The following is a 17,169-nucleotide window of genomic DNA, read 5'->3' as shown; positions in this document are numbered from 1 at the left end:
ACCAATTAGGAGTATCACACTACCATTTTACTCATTCAATTTCTACTGTTTATCCTGCTCATAGTATGCATTTTTTGTACACCGCACCAGATTGTGCATTATACAACCTGACCATATGTATCCCACAATGCAATGCACACAACTTGACCTGTTTCCAGTGAGACATATGAGGTGGCGGTATCACCTGTGCTTTTTAACACCTCATTATTTTTGACTCATTATCAGACGGCCAAAATTATTGTAATAAAGCATTTTTAGATGACAACTAAAAATCACTCTTAAATTATATAGTTAGGTCACATTTGACAACAATGTAACATAATACAGTTTGAAAGGTTTACTGTTGTATTATGATGTTTCAAATATTATTTGTAAACTAAAATAGTATGTACTAAGCAGTAGTATACTTATTTCTCGCTTAACCTACTGTATGTTTTTGTGACAGTACACTGCTGGCCTCGTGTGGTGCTACAAGAAACAGCTTTCAGTAGAATGAGATCCACATAGAACAGATTTCTGGAAAACCATTTTAGCCCTGAAAGGTGCTTCATCCACATGGTGAAACAATGCTTTGCCTACAGGTTGTTTACACATATAACATTGGTTGAAAAATGATTGACTATATTTCTCACTAATTTGAATGCCTGTGGTAAACAAAGAATAAGCAGCTGCTACAGGACTGTAATAAAATAATTATATTTTAGGTTTCATGTGGAAATGTAGGCTGATATATTTTTGAATCAGACCCATAATGATTAATCTTGTGAATGCAGTGTCCAATCTTAACAAAATGTGGAACACATGCATAACAAGATAGTCTGAAGAAACATGCCAAATTTCACAAATTTCTGAGGCTCAGGGCATGTTGATATGATATTTTCAGCAAAGTTATGCATGTAGAAAAACTTGAAACCTGAAGTCCATCCTTGCAGTGAGTCCAAATCGTCCTTCACCCAGCTTGTGGCTTCTTTTTATAACACCTGCGAATTTCACCTATTAAATTATTTGAAAAAAATTTTTAGTTAGTATGAAGTACAATTTTATATATTTTAATTTATAATTAATAATAACATTTTCAAATTCACATAGTTTATTATTCTTACCTTTGTCCAGTCGTCCTGTTCCAAAAAAATCAGGGTTTTTGTTATTTTGACTTTTGCCCCTTTTTAAATTAATCTTTCATTATGAATCCATGTGATCAAGAATACTCAGTTTTTATCTCTTCTATCTCTTCAGTTTTTGTCTGTTATTCTCACATTTACTACAAAACTCATTTGCTTATTATATTTTTAAAAATTCTTATTCCTTCTACAATAATTTAATATTTGAAATGATAATTTTCTCGTCTGAGTGGATCTTACTGCATCAAAAAATAATTTACCGATCTGCAGTGCCAGAGATCATTCAAAAGATGTTTAGACGAGCACAATGGATGCTTAAGAATGAATTTATTTTGGCGATTCATGAACACTGGACGGATGAAGAATTTTAAGAACTTCCTTTTACATAGCGCAAGAAATAAAAATGAAAATGCATGAGAAACTCTAGTACAGAGACCCAATTTCATCACTGTAAACCACAGAAAAATAGGTATTGTTAAATAAGGCACATGAACTGATCGTAAACAACTCTTCCAAAAAATCTGAATAACCATTTTTGGAGTGTAAATGTCTTTTACATTGCTTTTGGATACATAAAATAGAACAGACGGAACATATGGAATTAATAAAATATATACATTTTCAGATCTTTCAGAGGTAAATGCAGAATTGGAGAAATTATATTCAAACTAATCAAGGGTATAAAAGACTAAATGAATACTAAAATCAATAATCATGCTGTAACAAAATGGTCAAATGTATATTTAAATAAGTGACTAAGTATAATTCATATCTCTGGATGACACTGGTGCCCCTTATTTCCAAAGACTCTTTATACTTCTGTCACGTGACTAGACTTGGCCAACATATCAGCTGGACAGATACAGATAATAACCAGCTAACACAATCCCTGTTTACCAAGGCACAGAAATAGTTGTGCTTGCACTCATAGTTCATAATACTCTCATATAACTTCTGTAATAGTAATAGGGCTGCACAATTAATCGAATTTCTAATCGCAATTACAATTACGGATGCCACAATTACATAATCGTTCAAAGCAGCATTTAATCGTTCAAAGTCCACTTATGTTATTCTGCGTGCTTAAGATGCGTTTTTTTCTTTCTACGTGTTATCTTAAGGGGTTTTCCATTGTTTTAATTTTAGTATAACATTATAATACCATGCATATTTTTACCTTTTTATTTAAAGAGAAACCAATCCGATGTATAGTTGACATTTGAGGCATAATACTATAGAAAAGCAATAAAAGTTTTTCAGTTAGTGTTTTTAGCTTGTTTATTTTCATATAAAAATACGGCATGCAGTTGCTTCAAACAAAGGTGTAAACATCATTCATTTAATCGTAAATTAATAATCGCAATTACAATTTCAAAGGAATAATCGACAATTATGATTCTTGTCACAATCGTGCAGCCCTATATTCTTCTGTAATTCTCTATTTTTATTTTACAAACGGTTTTATACATAAATAATTTAATCTTTCCTTTTTCATACAGTTGCAGCCTTGAGGTTGATGGCTTCAATTTTAGTTCATTCATAGTTTATCCAAAAATGAACCCCCTCATTCCAACCCAATATGACTTTTTTTCTCCTGTGGAACACACAAGAAGATTATTTAAAAATGTATTTTTTTGTTTGTTTGTTTTGTTTTTTTTGCAGAATAAAGAATGTCATACAGGTTTGGAACAAAGTGAGGGTGAGTAATTGATGACAGGATTTTCATTTTTGTTTGAACTATCTCTACTCAAATCCCTGACTGGAGTACAAGCAAATACGTTTGATTAGTTTTCGCCTGCTGACTATGTAAATATGCTGAAATTATTTGAGAATCATTTCACAAATAATTGACAGAACCTCATCCATTCGTTGCCACTGGACTTGGTGAAAAAGCACACTACTGAAATCTGAATTTCATTCACGATTAAGTGGTCTGCCAGAGTCCAATGTAAAACCAATAATGATAAGTGCTCCATTATTATAAATGTTTTATGGGGGAATTATCTATTCTCTTTAGGAAAATGTTAAACTTGTTCTAGAAAAAAAAAAAAGATTCTCCATACCTCAGGATATTGCCATTAAAAGTATAAAGGGCTACATTAACTGTTATGATGCTTTTGCATTTTAATACGGCCAGCAAAATCATTATAAACATTTGCAAGCCAAACAGACAGCAAATAATAGCTGAATAGATAGCAAAAGAGCTGATCCCAAAGACAGAGGTATGGAAGATTAACTCTAGGCTTGAGAAGTTTAGCCCCGCCTTCTCTTTCTCCTCACTGGACAGATGTGTGATAGGATGAAGTTAACCATGTTTGATATAATGTCAGATGGAGGGTGTAGCTGATGAGGGTGATAGTGGGCGAGTGTCATCTCCCAGGCGTCCACCAGCCGGACGTTCAGACCTTTAAACATGGCTCGGAGCACTGCATCAAGCTGTTGGGAGAACCAGTCGCTGTTGAACAAGCTGGACTCGGGGTCCAGTTTCTGGAGGTTGGCTGTGCGGATCAGCACCAAAGTCGCCGGTTCTCGGTTCAGCAGTCGGATCACCGCCCTGCGGATGTGGCGTAGACGCCGTATGTACACTTGCACTGGGAAAGTGCTGAAATGCGACCAGATACTAATCACGACCACCGTGTCCGAGCCCCCTCGTAAGCCATCCAGCTCATTTGAGATGTAGTGCATTTCAGCTGAGGACACGGACGTGAAGCGGATCGGTGGCCCGTGGCAGCGGTATCTCAATAATATGTTGCGATTGCTGTCCACTGCCATGTATGGGCCAACATTCTTTGGGCTATGAAAATTGAATTCCTTAAGCTCTGTATTGTGAGATAAAACAGAGGGTGAGATGTAGATAAGACAATAGATTCATGCCCACTCAGGAATAAAATGTGTAAAATACTTAATTGGCATGAAGATATATATATAAAAAAATAAATATCTGTACTTCAGTTGTCTCAGGCTACATTCACATTGTACTTTTTATGGAAGCTATTCAATATGACTGTATACTATATATTGTTATTTTTTTCATGCTTTGCTTTTTTGACATTGGGTTGGCTGAAAAACTGTTGGAGATGTGGTCAAAGCCAACAAAAATGACTACAAATCAATACAGCAAGTTTAAAAATAGTTTCAAAAATATTACTGACCTGGAACATGGGCAATGAGATACTCATACCACTGTCGCACAGTGGAGTCTCCATACATGTACACCATTTTCCCTTGAAGACACTGTGTTATGACTAAAGAGCCATTAAACTGACGCATGACGACACCCTTCAAAGGTCTCCATGATCCCTGGTAGTAGTACCCGGAAGGAGTGAATTCAAGGTGCATTCCTTTGGTTTGTACTGAAAGGAAAGAGGAAACAGAAGAAAAAATGATAATGATGAGAGAAAGAAAGAAAAAATGCTGATGAGAACTTAGAATTTAAATCTGTTAATACTGTTCTTGTATATTTAAAATGATACCACCTTTCAAAAGTTTGGGGTCAGTAAGTTATAAAAAAAATAATAATAATAAGTTAAAGGGATAGTTTAGTAAATTCTGTCATTCACCTTCATGTCGTTCCAAACTCGCAAGACCTTCGCTCATCTTCAGAACACAAATTAAGGCTACGTCTACACGAAGCCAGAGCTTTCCCTATCCAATCTTTTTTTTTCCTTGTCTCAAGAAATATGTGCGTCCACACGAAACCACAAAACCGACACAAAACGATGTAGTATACATGCCAGACCAGAATGTGGCGCTGTAATTCTACCACAGAGATACACTAAAAACAGAAAAGGAGACTTGGACTATGCATAAACCTTGCGTGCGGTATACAAACGAACAAGGAACAATACATTTATTAATCTGTGTTAATGTTAGTTAATAAAAAGACAATCAGTGTTTGTTCATGTTTTTGTTGCTGTTACGTGACATAGCGGTGTCTGACTAGGGGCGAGACGTAGGCTGATGACGTCATCGTTTCAGAAAATATATGGATTCGCTGTCCACATGAAAACGCAAGGCCAGCGTTTTCAGATTTATCCACTCTGAGACCCGGTTTCAAAAAATATTGGTTTCACTCTCCCAAAACGCCGGATCAGAGTGGACGAAATGCCTATACGGTACAAAACGTATGCGTATACAGCTAATCGCGTCTCCGTGTGGACGGGGCCTAAGATATTTATGAAATCCAAGAGCTTTCTGACCCTGAATAGACAGCAACACAACTTCCACATTCAAGGCCAAGAAAGATAGTAAGGACATTGTTAAAACAGTCCATGTGACATCAGTGGTTCAACCGTAATTTTATGAAGCTACGAGAATACTTTTTGTGAGCAAAGAAAACAAAACTAACAACTTTATTTTTTATATTTTTTTATAGTTGCTGTCTATACAGGGTCAGAAAGCTCTTGGATTTCATAAATATCTTAATTTCTGTTCCAAAGACAAACGAAGGTCTTACGGGTTTGGAAATACATGAGGGTGAGTAATGACAGAATTTTAATTTTTTTTGAGTGAACTAACCATTTAACACTTTTGTTCAGCAAGTAGGCATTAAACTGATCACACTAACAAATAAACACATTTAAATTGTTACAAAAGTGTATCATGGTTTCCACAAAAATATTAGGCAGCACAACATTGTCAACACTTATTATAATATAAAATGTTTCTTGAGCAGCAAATCAGCATATTGGAATGATTTCTAAAGGATCATGTTACACTGAAGACTGGAGTAATGGCTGCTGAAAATTCAGCTTTGCCGTTATAGGATTAAGTTACATTTAAAAATATACTAAAAAAGAAAACATTTTAAATTGTAATAATATTGCACATTATTACACAGCTCTCTGAAATGTATCACTCCACTGTTGCTGATCAATGGATCTAATTATTTACTTTTGTGGCAAGCAGCCGTGTAATAAGTGGGATAATGTACATCCAGCTGGTTGTTATCATAAAATAAAGCCCTTTCAATCAACTGCAAATGTTAGCTCAGGCATATCCCCATTCTTTTGACATCAGTATTATTTCTTCCACATATTGTATATTCTGTGCCCTTGCTGTTCAATATTTAACTCTCTCAATTTCAGATCACTATATCATGACAAGCCATGCAAGCAGTCCTCAAACATAATAGTCACTGTCTCTATTAACTGCATCATCCTCATAAATCATTTTCTATTAATAGCTAACTTCTTGTGTAACATGGACAGCCACAGTTATTGTATTAATGTCAAGCTGATGGTACCGTAGGAGGTAAATTTCAGGCTAATTTATTGCAAAGCCGAAACCCCATATACAGCCAAAGACAACTGTTATGAATCAGCAACAAATCAATCTTTATGTTCTATTGCCAGAGTGTTCTTAACTGAACTGTGTTTTTAATCAAAACAATGCAGCTTTGGAGAGAGATTTCCTTCAAAAACTTTCAAAAAATCTTACCAACCCCAAACTTTTGAACGGCAGTGTAAATAATATAATATTACATGTGCCACAATACCTTTAGCAGGTTGAACAGTCACATTGTCCACCCCTGCGGAATGTATTGGAATTTTGATATTTACTCCACTAGAACAAAACAAAATTAAAGTGTCATTCATGAGGAAAGTAGAAAAAATTCTATGTTCATCATTAAACTGAAATATTTATAATATATATAATCTGCATTCTATGCACAGTAGATGTTGGCATCGGCCAACAGAAATAAATATATCGCTCAACCACTACTCTAATGCAGACTCACCTTTGGAAGAACTGTGACTCATAAACAGTGAGAAGGTGTTTCTTATACCCCCCTTTTGAGTGGTTAATCCGTGTATCACAGTCCAACATCTTGGGCTTATAACAGAACCAGGGTTCTCCAGTCTGGGGGTCTGTGTAGTTGCAAAGCGGCTGCTGTTTGTGCGGCAAACACAAATTACACAGAGTTGTCTCAGAGAGGTACCCTGAACGGAAGAGGCTTTTGAAGAACACTCGGTCTGATTGTTCCTCTCTCAATCGCCTGAGGACCATCACAGCTTCACTGGGGTGAATCATTGTCAGTTCCACCTGGGCAACACCTGCCCAAAGAAGCGGGAAAAATACTGTGTAGTTTCCATTGTTGTGGTCGTGTACCTGGCCAGCCACACCTGCCACCAGTTCTGGCGTGTGAAGTCGCGCAACTAGAAAGTCTCCTCCGTGTTTTTTGGGCTGACCCAAAAAATTGTGCATCTGCACTTTCACTACCAGTTGCCCACCCACCTGCAGATCTCCAGGGTCTTGGATCATATAATAGCTCTGTGCAGGATCGCTACTTTGACGTAACGGCAGTCCCAGGACCAACGGCTCTGGCCAGGCAATGGATTTGAGAAGATAGCTCTCCTCCCTGGCTTCCTCTGCATTGGGCTCCTGGCCGAGGTGGGCACAGAAGGAGTAGTTAAACTCCACCGGTAGAAAAAATTCAGAGGTCTTTAAGACTGACTGGATGCTGTTCTGAAGCTGATAGAAGGTAGATACTCTCTGACAGTTCCAGCTCTGCAGAAGACAAAACACAGAAGCTTTAATGTGAAATTTCATTACAGAGAAGCATGAGAAGGTTTCCAGAGTTCAGAGGGCAAGATAAGTGTTGGCTTATTACAATAACCTTTGAAAACAAGTGCATGATCATGAAATATTAAAATATTACAAAACATGCTTTGTACCCTGACTTTAAAAGTAACCTTATTCTTACAGTAAGAACCTCATGTGTTTTTTCACAAGCAAAATTGTAACATGGCAATAGGTGAATGATCTGCTGTGTGCTAAATCTAATAATTAGAAAATCATTCTATATTTACATCCACAAACTAACAAATTATATTACCTACAACCTGTTGTTTTGTGACCATACACCACTTCACTGTAGTATTATCTTCCTCAAGGTAGTTAGCTATCATAAAAATGAAAAGTAAGTCTTGCACAAATAATAAAAATGTGAACTACTTACTTCCACATTGCAAATAAGATGGATTACCCATTGATTGTTCACTAACTAGAACAATACTTTAGTGGATCATGACTGGCCATGGCTGTACTGTTTAGTGCATCCACAAAACTTTATAACAATCCAAAACAAAAGATAGGACTTTTTTTTATTAGAAAATGTGTCCATTTAAAGCACTTGACATCTGGCAACCGCAACCATGAAAGCTTGTGGATACTTGCTACCACTACAAGATGATGCAAATGCAAAATGAAAATGAAACGGTTTTCAATATAAATAACCAGCGGGCAACAACTGAAGATGATTTTGCTTAATAAATTGAGAGAAGCAGAAATCGTGATTACAATTAAAACATGATTTATCAAGCAGTCCTATGAGTTTCCGTAACTCATTCTGTCATTTTCCTGTTTATCACTCTAAAGCTGCTGTAACAACATCTATATTGTAAAGCACTATAAAAATAAAGGTGACTTGACTTTTACTCACTTCCAATGAGGTGATATTCCACAGCAGGAATAAGAGTCCTGACAGAGCCAGCAGAGTGAAGAATGGGACATATTTGGGAAGGTATTTCTCCATGGTTTCCTCTCTCTGTCATCCTCCTCTCCAGAACTACAGCAGATCATGGCTGGCCATTATTGCATGCTAATCAAATAGATCAGACCAAAATAGCATGTAAATAGCAGTATTCAAATACATTTATGATGACTTCGTCAAATCAGGCTCCCATTTAAACATAATTACAAATAGTGGTGGACTGATATATCGCCAAGGCCGATATATCAGCCGATATTTGGCATTTTTCAAATATCGGCATCGGCCGATAAGTTTTTCTGTTTGACCGATGCGTTCGAGGTGGGAGTTTGATTTTGACAGCGCTGAGAGCGGCAGCGCCTGAGCACACAGCGCTCACATTCTCCCCTCTTGTTCGCTGTCGTCGTTAACAGTTCTGTCTAAATACAGATAGAAGTCTGTCTAATAATCAGACAGAACGGTTAAACAAAATAATTAAAATGTATACAAAAAGTATTATAACGATTGCTTTTACATTATTAGTAATAGAAAGGCAAACATTATAATACTTTCTTGTTTGCCGTCAGCATTCAGCAAATACGCATTTACATCATTTAAACAAATCTTTGAATGTCTAATGAACATTTAATTTCACAAACCTTGCAATCTTAGTCGAATCCAGTTGTTAGATCTTGTGAAGTGTGCATGTGACCTGCATGATCGCGTGTTCTCTGCGTGACTTTCGGTCCGTGCAAATTGAATGCTTTAAACATTAAATTCGTGATTTCAAATTATGCTTTTTTCTGTTTGACCGATGCGTTCGAGGTGGGAGTTTGATTTTGACAGCGCTGAGAGCGGCAGCGCCTGAGCACACAGCGCTCACATTCTCCCCTCTTGTTCGCTGTCGTCGTTAACAGTTCTGTCTAAATACAGATAGAAGTCTGTCTAATAATCAGACAGAACGGTTAAACAAAATAATTAAAATGTATACAAAAAGTATTATAACGATTGCTTTTACATTATTAGTAATAGAAAGGCAAACATTATAATACTTTCTTGTTTGCCGTCAGCATTCAGCAAATACGCATTTACATCATTTAAACAAATCTTTGAATGTCTAATGAACATTTAATTTCACAAACCTTGCAATCTTAGTCGAATCCAGTTGTTAGATCTTGTGAAGTGTGCATGTGACCTGCATGATCGCGTGTTCTCTGCGTGACTTTCGGTCCGTGCAAATTGAATGCTTTAAACATTAAATTCGTGATTTCAAATTATGCTGCGCTTTATGCATTTGCACTGTCATATTCATGTCAATTTCACTGTGTGCTGTATGTAAAATGAGTGTTACCTTGGCTTTATTTTTAAAAATATGATTCCCAATGCACACAAACTTCCCAGAATACTGAGTGCCCTGTTGGTTACAGTGTCCTTTTTAATTATATTTTTATTAAATATTTATTTATTTGTGAAAAATACTTTGTCATCTAAAGTATAAATATGTTTATTTTATAAATATTTTTTTTATCCATTTTCAAATGATTTCAAATTTCTTAAATATTAATTAAAATAAATACAATTATATCGGCCACCCTGCTATCCAATATATCGGCATCGGCTGTCAAAAAACCAATATCGGTAGACCACTAATTACAAATTAAATTAAAATCATTTTTACCCCCTGTAATCTGGCTCCGAATCGCAGGTGAAAATGGTCATTTTGACCCCCCTCTACAAACCAGTGGATTACTCAGTAAATATACATCAATACCATTTAATTGTTTTGGCTTTCAACACTATATGTTAATCTTTCTTCAGAAAAAAAAACAATGATAAATTAAAAAATTTGAGCTATTAGAAAATGTGTCCATTTAAAGCACTTGACATCTGGCAACCGCAACCATGAAAGCTTGTGGATACTTGCTACCACTACAAGATGATGCAAATGCAAAATGAAAATGAAACGGTTTTCAATATAAATAACCAGCGGGCAACAACTGAAGATGATTTTGCTTAATAAATTGAGAGAAGCAGAAATCGTGATTACAATTAAAACATGATTTATCAAGCAGTCCTATGAGTTTCCGTAACTCATTCTGTCATTTTCCTGTTTATCACTCTAAAGCTGCTGTAACAACATCTATATTGTAAAGCACTATAAAAATAAAGGTGACTTGACTTTTACTCACTTCCAATGAGGTGATATTCCACAGCAGGAATAATATGTTAATCTTTCTTCAGAAAAAAAAACAATGATAAATTAAAAAATTTGAGCTGGGGAAGTTTCTGAAATTTGGTTTATTTGACACAGAATGACCCAGTTCTATTTCTGTTCATCTAGTGTCAGAGAGTTGAATTTAAATTTTCATTCAGCCCTTTGCTGTGACTACTGCAGCTATTGTTAAAATAGTCCAATATTTTATGCAGTATACACAGTGTTGGAAAAGTTAACCGGTGGATTGAAATTAAGCTAATGGGCATTCTAAAAAATCTAAATCATTCGGATAGTAATGCACTATCCGAATAGACATCATTATCAGACAGAAGCTGCTCCATCCCTATTCCATTCGAAGGGTTTACTCTACAAAATGAGAGCTTCAAAGGGACGAAGGGTGTAGGGGACCAAAAAAATGTTCCTTGAAACACACGTCTGCGTCATATTGCCAAGCTAAGGACGCGCCATCGTCGTACAATTAAACCAGCTCAAAAAATTATAGGAGCCAAATGTCCATCAGTTATACAATTCGAAATCCTTCATTCCGAAGGGCCCTTTGAAGGGGCCAGAGTTTTGAGCATATCGGGTTGCTACGACCCTTCAATATGGCGGCCACGATTGTGTCCACTCCCAAGAGCCCTACGGTGACGGATTTATCCCGCTTAATTTGAATGCAACAAGAGTTTACATTAAATCCGAAAACCTGGATCATTTCAGATACAAACACAGCATTATCTATATCAAATTTTCTGTTATCACATCTGTTCAGGTTTGCATCCAAAATTTCAAGTTCATCCTAGTTAATTTATTTACCTGAAGCGGTCGGCTCTGATGAGCGGTTCTGTGAGGGCTCGCGCTCACTAATAGAGAAGCACGCCCATTGGCTACAACGTGCAGGTATTATGGCCAATCACGAAATTCGACATTGCGCAGCTGCATTATTCTACTGCGTTTTATTATATATCATTTTATTGCGCTACATTTTTGTGCAGAATTGTACTCACTTTCTTAGGCTATTGGGTGAATAATAGATAGAAATACATTTTTATTTCCCGTTTGAACTTGAACACAGACTACAGTTACTTTTTTGATTACTTCCTATTCACATAATAGCAATAGCCTATATTATTTATAATTTATCGATTCTCCTTTATTTGTTTTTCTTTTTTTTTTTTCCTTTCGAAAATAGTCTACCTAATATATATTCAGAAAGTCTTCCTGTTCTGTGGACATTCACACAAAGACCAGTCACTAGTCAGGTGGCTATAATTACACAGAAAATCGAGCATTTGACTACTGGATTTACAAAAATCATTTCAATTTTATTTGAATTATCACAGTGAGTATGGTATTACTATATCTTTGGAAGGCTTTTGTATTTCAAACACACTAAAATTCACAAATTCATGTTATTCCCCAACTTTTTTGTCAGCTGAACATATATTTACTTGAAGTACACCCTGAGGTTTTAAGGAAGTAAGTTAATAAGTAACACATTTGCATGTTAATGGTTCTCTGATGTTGGTTTAAGGTCACATGACAGGCAGCTAAACAAAATATTTTGCACATTTTATCAACTGAATAACAGAATATTTGACTATCCCACATCAGTCAAAACGTGCTGTCTCACTTTTGAAACATCCTTTTCTAAAGTGGGACAACATAGATCGCTTCAAATGGAAAGTATTCTTAACACATTTTAACAATATTATTGCAAAATTTGTTGTACAAATACATCACTAATATAATTTGATAACAATTTAGAATATTGTTTTATTTATAACAGATTTATATCCTTAACATTAATTTTGTCTAAATCCTATGTCACTGACCTTTGAGCCATGCAGCCTTTTTTATTTTACCTTTATTTAACCAAGAAGTTGAAATTTAAAATCACTTTTTCCGAGAGACCTGGCCAAGGTAGCAGCCATACAGTAAGACAATTTTAAAATACAAGACGTACACATTACAACAATATTTAAACATCCTCTCAACAAAAACAATCACAAGCTTCCAATACCCCTCTCTTTATGATGCCTTTCAATTCACCAATAGACACAAATGTATCTAGTTTTAGATCTTTTTGTAAATTATTCCATGCCCAGGGTGCATAATATAAAAAAATGCAGTTTTCCCCAGTTCTGTACAAACTCGAGGTACGTTAAACAGCAAACACTTGGAAGAGCGTAGCTGGTAATTGCCAGAACAAAGACAAAGAAGAGTGCAGAAATAAGCTTGAACTTTACCTAAAATTGCTTTATAGATAAAAATGTGCCAATGCTGTTTTCTACATATAGCTAATGATGTCCAACCCACCATCTCATAAAGAATGCAATGATGAGTACGGGATTTTGCATTTGTAATAAAACGTAGTGAAGCATAGTATACCGAATCAAGGCTTGTTAAGATAGAGAAAGCTGCATGCATGTATAATATATCACCATAATCAAGCATAGTTAGGAAGGTAGCTTCTACAAGTTTCTTTTTGGCATTAAAAGTAAAATTAGATTTATTTCTAAAATAAAAGCCAAGCTTTAGTTTGAGCTTCCTGATTAGATTAGCAATATGTACATTGAACAAAAGGTTATCATCATTCCAAATGCCCAAGTACTTGTAAGAAGGTACTCTTTCAATAATTTTACCATCATATGTAAAAATACTAAGATTATCAAGTACTTGTGACCTTTGAGTGAACTTTACAAGAGGTACTTACTGTTTTATGGTTTCACGGCCACATTTCTGACATAATTTCCAGAAAGTCAAGTGATTTCAATAATTTGACACCCCTGCTTGAATTCAACAATAATCATGTTCACTTTCATGTTGTAAAAGAAGAAGAGATGAACGCACTGAAGCTTAATGTTCCACGTTAGTCAGTGTCCCACATAACACTAAGTAGTAGTAGTAATAGTAGTATATTATTTGTACTATAAGTAATGAAAACTGAGACACTTTAAAATCCAGGTACAATTCCACCCCCCACTGTCACAAAATCTGTGGGAAACACTGTATTGTAGAGACACACACGCACACACACACACATACATTGCATACACACCATAAGTTATATATATATATATATACATATAAACAATTAAGGCTACTTTGTAGACGGTCTCTGTCTTGCTTCATCCACTGTGCAGCACCTAGCATCATGCGTTGCAATATATCAAGGCGGAATACTAGCATATGTGTCCTTATACATTCTAGCGCATTTCGAAAACATACCCATTTTATCTCTGTCAAACAATTTATGTTTTAGTGGCCGAAACGCAAAACGTCGAGTCAACTTTATTTTGGTGTAAGACCACATCGGATGCCGTTTAGATGCCGCGGCATGTACACAATGACGCAAGACTGAAAATGTAACTCGTGTATTTGTATAATCTCGAAAAAATGTAGCATCATTCCCTCACCTTCTGTGCTGCTGCTGCTCCAGTCCCGACGTGCTGCTGCTGCTGCTGCTCCAGTCCCGACGTGCTGCTGCTGCTGCTGCTGCCGACTGCCTTGTTGTTATTCTTCATGACGCCAGCATCATGTCCAACAACAGCCAGTCTAAGAAATAACCAAACAACCGAGTCATTCAAGCAGACAGAAACTGGCTAGATTAGAGGACAACCACGTCGCGCTGCGTTTGCAAATATCAAACACTGAAGCACGCATCCTTGTTTCAGCCCCAGATGTAAAAACAGGAGGAAAAAAACAGAAAACAGATCATGATGATTTCACGTGATCACATATCGGGCTTCAATATGAAATAATAATAAATTATTTATTAAAATATCGCTTTTTTTGTTCCGTTCCGTTTACAAAAATGGTTACGTTGCATCTACAGAAAAGGATGCTCACGTGGTTTTAACACTAGCCTCGCATTACAATGAGTTAGTAAAGATTCCAAATGTGAGACCTTTTTTGATTTGCAAGCATGCACACGCCAATGCACAGATGAATTGTTGGTGCTGGGATTTATTCTTTACTTTACAGTAAAGGCCAAGTTTTCAAGTGTTGTTCGATCATTTTAATAGAATGTAGGTTCAATGTAAAAATCTAAATAAATAATGTGTATGCCAATCCGCAGATTATTTTTTTATTTACTGTAAAGGCCAAAGATAGGCCTACTAAACGTGTTGTTCGGTGATATTAAAGAATAGTTTCAATGTAAAAGTCTATATGAACATAGACATTAGTGTTTGATTTTAAGTCCGCATAAAATCAAAATGTACTTAAAATTAATCCATTGAAAAAATCTTTATCTTGGCAAACTTTAATCAAAAATCTGAACATTTGCTTCTGCTCTTGAATGGCATTCCTTCTCTGATTACATAAATTTGACGGTTTGAGCAGAATATTCTTAACCATTCCCCATCTTCTTCTTCTTGTGAGATTTGCGGCAGCATAGACGCTTCAAAGGCGTATTGCTGCCCTCCTCCGTTCATCTGAAGAACTCCATCTCATAGATTAAATTCTCAAATAAAGACCAGTGTGGAGTAAAAAACTTATAACAACCTTGTTGCTTCATATTAAGATGAGACTCCGGATTCCAACAGATCAGAAAACATGCGGTTTCTTGCAGCACGAAGAATTTCACACTCCATTACTACATGCTTCACGGTTTCTAATTCTCCACACAAACATCTGCCGTCTGGATGCTTGCCATCCCTTGCCAGCCCATAATTCAGTGCACAATGCCCCAGTCTTAATCTAGTGATTACCACACTATCCCTCCTCTCTAATCTTGTGAATGATGTGTGCATTAATGTAGGCTGAATTGAAAAATAATGTCTACATTTATTTCCTTCTTCCCATTCTTTCTGCCATATTTGCTTTATTTTTTTGCTGTATGATACTCTTGCACTCAACTCTTCCATACATTACTTTCAAATCAACTTCACTCTTGTGTGTAGCTTTTTTTGCCATCTCATCAGCCACTTCATTCCCCTGAATCCCTACATGTGCTGGAACCCACAAAAATCCCACTATATTTCCCACTTTTATCACCCGATTTAGTGCAACCAGAATTTCAATTATTAAATCTGGTCTGGCCTCACTCTTCCTACCCTTAATTGCCATTAGTGCTGCAGTGGAATCTGAACATAAAACATTTCTTCCAGGTCTTTGTCCCTTCACCCACCCAAGGGCCCACAAAATTGCTACTAATTCCGTAGAAAAGACTGACATGTTATCTGGCAATCGAAAACCTTGTTTAATACATAACTGAGGGATACTTATCCCTATTGCTGCTTTTCCATCGAGTGGATTCATAGAGCCATCAGAATATATCTGCACACAGCCTGACTCATTCCCTTTTAAATGTTCATAAACCATGGCTACAGGATCACCATTAACTTCCTTAACTTGATCTAACACTGAAAAATCAACTGTAGGCTCTGGCAGAAACCATGGGACTGGAGACCAACACACTGCTGGTCCTATTACGTAGACTTTCATACCCATTTCTTGAGCTCTCTTCATGCTCCCCTTTCTATCCCTTCCACCCCTTCTCTGAAACACCCAGTGTTCCTCTAATAAACTTCTGTCTGGATTTTTGCAATTAAAACTTCGGAGCTTAGACCAATAGTTCAGAGACAGCTTAATCCTCCTTAACTCTAAAGTAGTCTCCTCCATTTCAACTAAAAGTGCATTGATTGGTGTTGTTCTCATGGCCCCACTACAAATTCTTAAAGCCTTAGTTTGAATAACCTCCAATTTCTTTAAAACAGATGGCGCTGCTGACCCATATGCCATACATCCATAGTCGATGTTGGATCTGATGATTCCCCTGTAAATCATCATTAATGTATCTCTATCCCCACCCCAGTCTCTTTCCAACTAGGCATCTTAAAATATTAATAACTTTCTCACATCTATTAACTATTTGATCTATATACAGTGCCGTGAAAATGTTTTAAAAAAAATTTTAATATTTGTCACACTTAAAAGATTCAGATCATCAAACTAATTTTAATATTACACAAAGATAATGCAAGTAAATACAAAATGCAGTTTTGAAATTATAATTTCATTTATTAAGGGAAAAAAGCTGTCCAAACCTACCTGGCCCTACGTGAAAAATGAATTGCCCCTCCTCTTAAATCATGAAAGAACTGTGATTAACCACATTATTTTAGAAAGCGGAGTTAAATTTCACTAGCCACACACAGGCCTGATTACTGCCAGACCTGTTTAATCAAGAAATCACTTAAATAGAACCTGTCTGACAAAGATAAGCATGCTTAAAGAGCAACACATCATACCGTGATCTAAAGAAATTCAAGAACAGATGTGAAACAAAGTAGTTGACATGTATCAGTCTGGAAAGGGTTATGAAGCCATTTCTAAGGCTTTGGGACTCCAGCGAACCA

General features: G+C 36.2%; 2 protein-coding genes across 2 annotated transcripts in view; both read right to left on the bottom strand.

Annotated features, from left to right (window-relative positions):
- Positions 1–2,827: 2,827 nt before the first annotated feature.
- On the bottom strand, positions 2,828–14,258 carry LOC107597504 (NXPE family member 3). Its single transcript, XM_016288599.1, has 6 exons — positions 14,224–14,258; positions 8,566–8,724; positions 6,862–7,631; positions 6,619–6,686; positions 4,274–4,474; positions 2,828–3,940 (listed from the first exon to the last, which is right to left on the bottom strand). The coding sequence occupies exons 2-6, from the start codon at positions 8,656–8,658 to the stop codon at positions 3,375–3,377; spliced, it is 1,698 nt and encodes a 565-aa protein (XP_016144085.1). The 5' UTR covers positions 8,659–8,724; positions 14,224–14,258; the 3' UTR covers positions 2,828–3,374.
- Positions 14,212–17,169, bottom strand: part of LOC107597567 (NADP-dependent malic enzyme, mitochondrial-like) — a 10,864-nt gene continuing 7,906 nt past the window's right edge. The window contains exon 8 of the mRNA XM_016288698.1: positions 14,212–14,362. Coding sequence (XP_016144184.1) covers positions 14,212–14,362 — 151 coding nt within the window. The remainder of the gene's footprint in view (positions 14,363–17,169) is intronic.

The sequence above is a fragment of the Sinocyclocheilus grahami genome, unplaced genomic scaffold, assembly GCF_001515645.1.
Source record: "Sinocyclocheilus grahami isolate Dianchi unplaced genomic scaffold, SAMN03320097.WGS_v1.1 scaffold233.1, whole genome shotgun sequence".
In the NCBI taxonomy this organism is placed as follows: Eukaryota; Metazoa; Chordata; class Actinopteri; order Cypriniformes; family Cyprinidae; genus Sinocyclocheilus; species Sinocyclocheilus grahami.
The sequence above is the reverse complement of the archived record's forward strand: the minus strand, read 5'-3'. Positions and strand labels throughout refer to the sequence as shown.